General features: G+C 58.2%; 1 protein-coding gene across 2 annotated transcripts in view; it reads left to right on the top strand.

The window, feature by feature from the left end:
• Positions 1 to 2,818, top strand: part of PITPNM1 (phosphatidylinositol transfer protein membrane associated 1) — an 18,895-nt gene that overhangs the window by 234 nt on the left and 15,843 nt on the right. The window contains exons 1-4 of one of the 2 annotated variants that reach the window (XM_006035899.3): positions 1 to 71; positions 257 to 351; positions 823 to 1,037; positions 1,423 to 1,544. In XM_006035899.3, the coding sequence (XP_006035961.1) occupies positions 274 to 351; positions 823 to 1,037; positions 1,423 to 1,544 (415 nt within the window). In that variant the 5' untranslated portion in view covers positions 1 to 71; positions 257 to 273. The remainder of the gene's footprint in view (positions 72 to 256; positions 352 to 822; positions 1,038 to 1,422; positions 1,545 to 2,818) is intronic. The other variant, XM_025192089.1, reaches the window with a different exon arrangement.

Consider the following 2,818-nt stretch of genomic DNA (forward strand, 5'->3'; position numbering starts at 1 on the left):
CAGCGCCAAGTGCTGAGCGCGCCCCGCCCCTGCAGCGCCCGGAGCATCCCCGCGGCGGCCGAGCCGGACAGGTGCGGGGGGCACGGGGCTGGAGGGGCAGCGCCCCCTCGCGGGGGCCTGTTGCCTGGGCGCTCCCACGCGGGAGGGCTTCCCGCCCTCGGGCCGGGCTGCAGGGGGCCTGTTGGCGGGGTTGGCATGGGGCAAGAGGTGCCTCCTCGGGTCCAAGGGCGCTACCCTGCTGTCCTTTGCTGGCTAGGTTCCCCTTGGGTCGCCATGCTGATCAAGGAGTACCACATCCTCCTGCCCATGAGTCTGGATGAGTACCAGGTGGCCCAGCTCTACATGATCCAGGTGAGGGGACGGTGTTTTGCGGGACGGGCAATACATGGCTTGAAGCGCTCCTTTTGGGGCCCAGGCTGGGCTCCACAGAAGGTGGGGGCGCTCTGCATGGCGTTTGGGAGGGTTGGTCCATGGGGTGGACTGGGACACGCCTGTTTGATGGGGAGGTGGGGCTGCTCTGCAGGGTTGGTCCGTGGGGCAGACTAGGATATGCCTGCGGGATGGGAGGTGGGGATGCTCTGCATGGGGTGTGGGAGGGTTGGTCCGTGGGGCGAACTGGGATATGCCTGCGGGATGGGAGGTGGGGATGCTCTGCATGGGGTGCGGGAGAGTTGGTCTGAGGCAGACTGGGATACGCCTGTGGGATGGGGAATTTGGGTCTGTGCACAGAGCACAGACTGCGGGTGTCGGCAGTGGTGGCCGATGAGCTGGGCTCGAGCAGGAGGGCAGCTCAGGACTGACACAGTGGCTTTCCCTCTGCAGAAGAAGAGCCGGGAGGAGTCGAGTGGGGAGGGCAGCGGGGTGGAGATCCTGGCCAACAGGCCCTACAGTGATGGCCCGGGGGGCAGCGGTCAGTACACCCACAAAATCTACCACGTGGGCTCTCACATTCCCAGCTGGTTTCGAGCCCTGCTGCCCAAGGCGGCGCTGCAGGTGGAGGAGGAGTCCTGGAATGCCTACCCCTATACACGCACCAGGTGGGCCACGTGGCTTGCGTGTGGGCCAGGGAGAGGGTGCAAAAGAGGTGCATGTGGTGGTGGAGGCAGGGGGGCCTTGGGAGTGGGGGTGCATGACTGGCGGGGGTGCGTGGGCTCTTGGATTCTGGAGGGAAGGAGTTGGTGGTGGGCAGCTACTGTCCACTGGGGCAGACTTGTTGGGTCTCCTCTTCTTCCCACTGTGTGATTGTGGGCATTCAGTCCTGGAGTCACCTCAGAGGCCTTGGCAACACTGGAGGGGGCAGGGGAGTCTAGTACAGGGCAGAGGTAGCTGAGGTCACTACTGGGGAGAGTTGGCTATCCCTGCATCACACGGCACTGCCTCCTCTCTGAGGTCCTTCCTCTCAAGCTGGCTCCCACCTTTCAGATACACCTGTCCCTTTGTGGAAAAGTTTTCCATCGAGATTGAGACTTACTACCGGCCCGATGCTGGCCAACAGACAAACATCTTCAACCTCGGTGCTGCAGAGAAGAGGCAGAGGATTCTGGGTGAGCAGTGCTGCCAGGCTTGGGGCTGTTCCTGCTGGTACCTGACCTTGTGGGCTGAGCTGCCGGTGGGCTGTCTGGTAGTGCTGGATAGAGTTCTGTGTTGAAGAATGGCTTCTCTGGTATGTCACCTCCTGGTGGGGAGGAGGGAGGGGATGCAGGACAGTGTGGATGTGGACATATGGCATGATGTGGCTTGGGGGCTACACTGCTTTTGCAGCAACTGAACTAATGCAAGTTCTCAGTGGAGTTCTTGCAGAACTGTGGCACCCAATTTCAGGCTTGTCTCAGGAAAAAACGATATCAGGGCAGGTGTAATGTGGATATGCTCAGCATTGCAAAGAACTACAATCCCCAGAGCTTACAGCCCCTGGCTGTAAAACAGTCTTGACTCATTTCCAGGTTATGTGGAATCTTTTTCAGCAGAAAAACTCTCCCTGAGTGTGGAGAGTTGTTAACTTCCTCCCTCTGAGAACCAGAATGCCTCTGGAAGTCGGGCAGTAAACATTTAGGGTACATGTCCCTCATTCCCCACCCTCCTCAACACAATTTTGACTCTTTCTTCCCCTCCCCGCCTTCCTTCCCCACAGGAGCATCTGACCCCTGCCTTTGGAGTGCAAATCTGGGACTTGTGGAGACAGGGTAGATGTCCTTCCCCAGTTTGAGCTCCTCAAATCTAATTGGCAGCACTGCTGCCCACCAGGGCTAGGGAAGTGCGCTGAATGGAGTGGGGCTAATGGGAACCATTTAGTGGAGTGTGAGTGGGAGCTGAGGAGAGGGTACTCTGACCTGGAGAGATCAAGTTTGCCCCATAGTGGTGCTTAAGCTCTGTATATTCTGTGCCCAGTGTTCTGTAGTGCTTGGGAAGGGACTCTGTGGCTCCCCTTCTCCCAACCCCCTCCTCCCCCTTGGCTCTTCTACTGCAGGAAGGATCCTGGAATGCCAGTTTGTGAATTTGGGGTTCTGAGGCACTTCTGCATGAGGGCAGAGAACAGGTCTGTCTGCAGGCTTGATGTGCACCTTCTAGTTGTTTTTTTTTTTTTTTTTCCTCTGTTGTTCACAGAGGTATAAGTCCATTCCTCCAGCCTAAAAGGGTGCAAGGCAGTTACAGAAGGTCACTTGCTTCTACCTGATCTGATTTTTTTTTTTCCTTAGTTAATCCCCTGGTTGCATCCTTGACCCTAGCCAGGGAAAGCACTGGCTTCAGGGTGGTCCCTTCCCTGCCTGTACTCCAGCCTGAACCTCCCTGGGAAAGCAGATGTGGGCGCAGGAAGAGC

The sequence above is a fragment of the Alligator sinensis genome, unplaced genomic scaffold, assembly GCF_000455745.1.
Source record: "Alligator sinensis unplaced genomic scaffold, ASM45574v1 scaffold578_1, whole genome shotgun sequence".
Lineage (NCBI taxonomy): Eukaryota > Metazoa > Chordata > Crocodylia > Alligatoridae > Alligator > Alligator sinensis.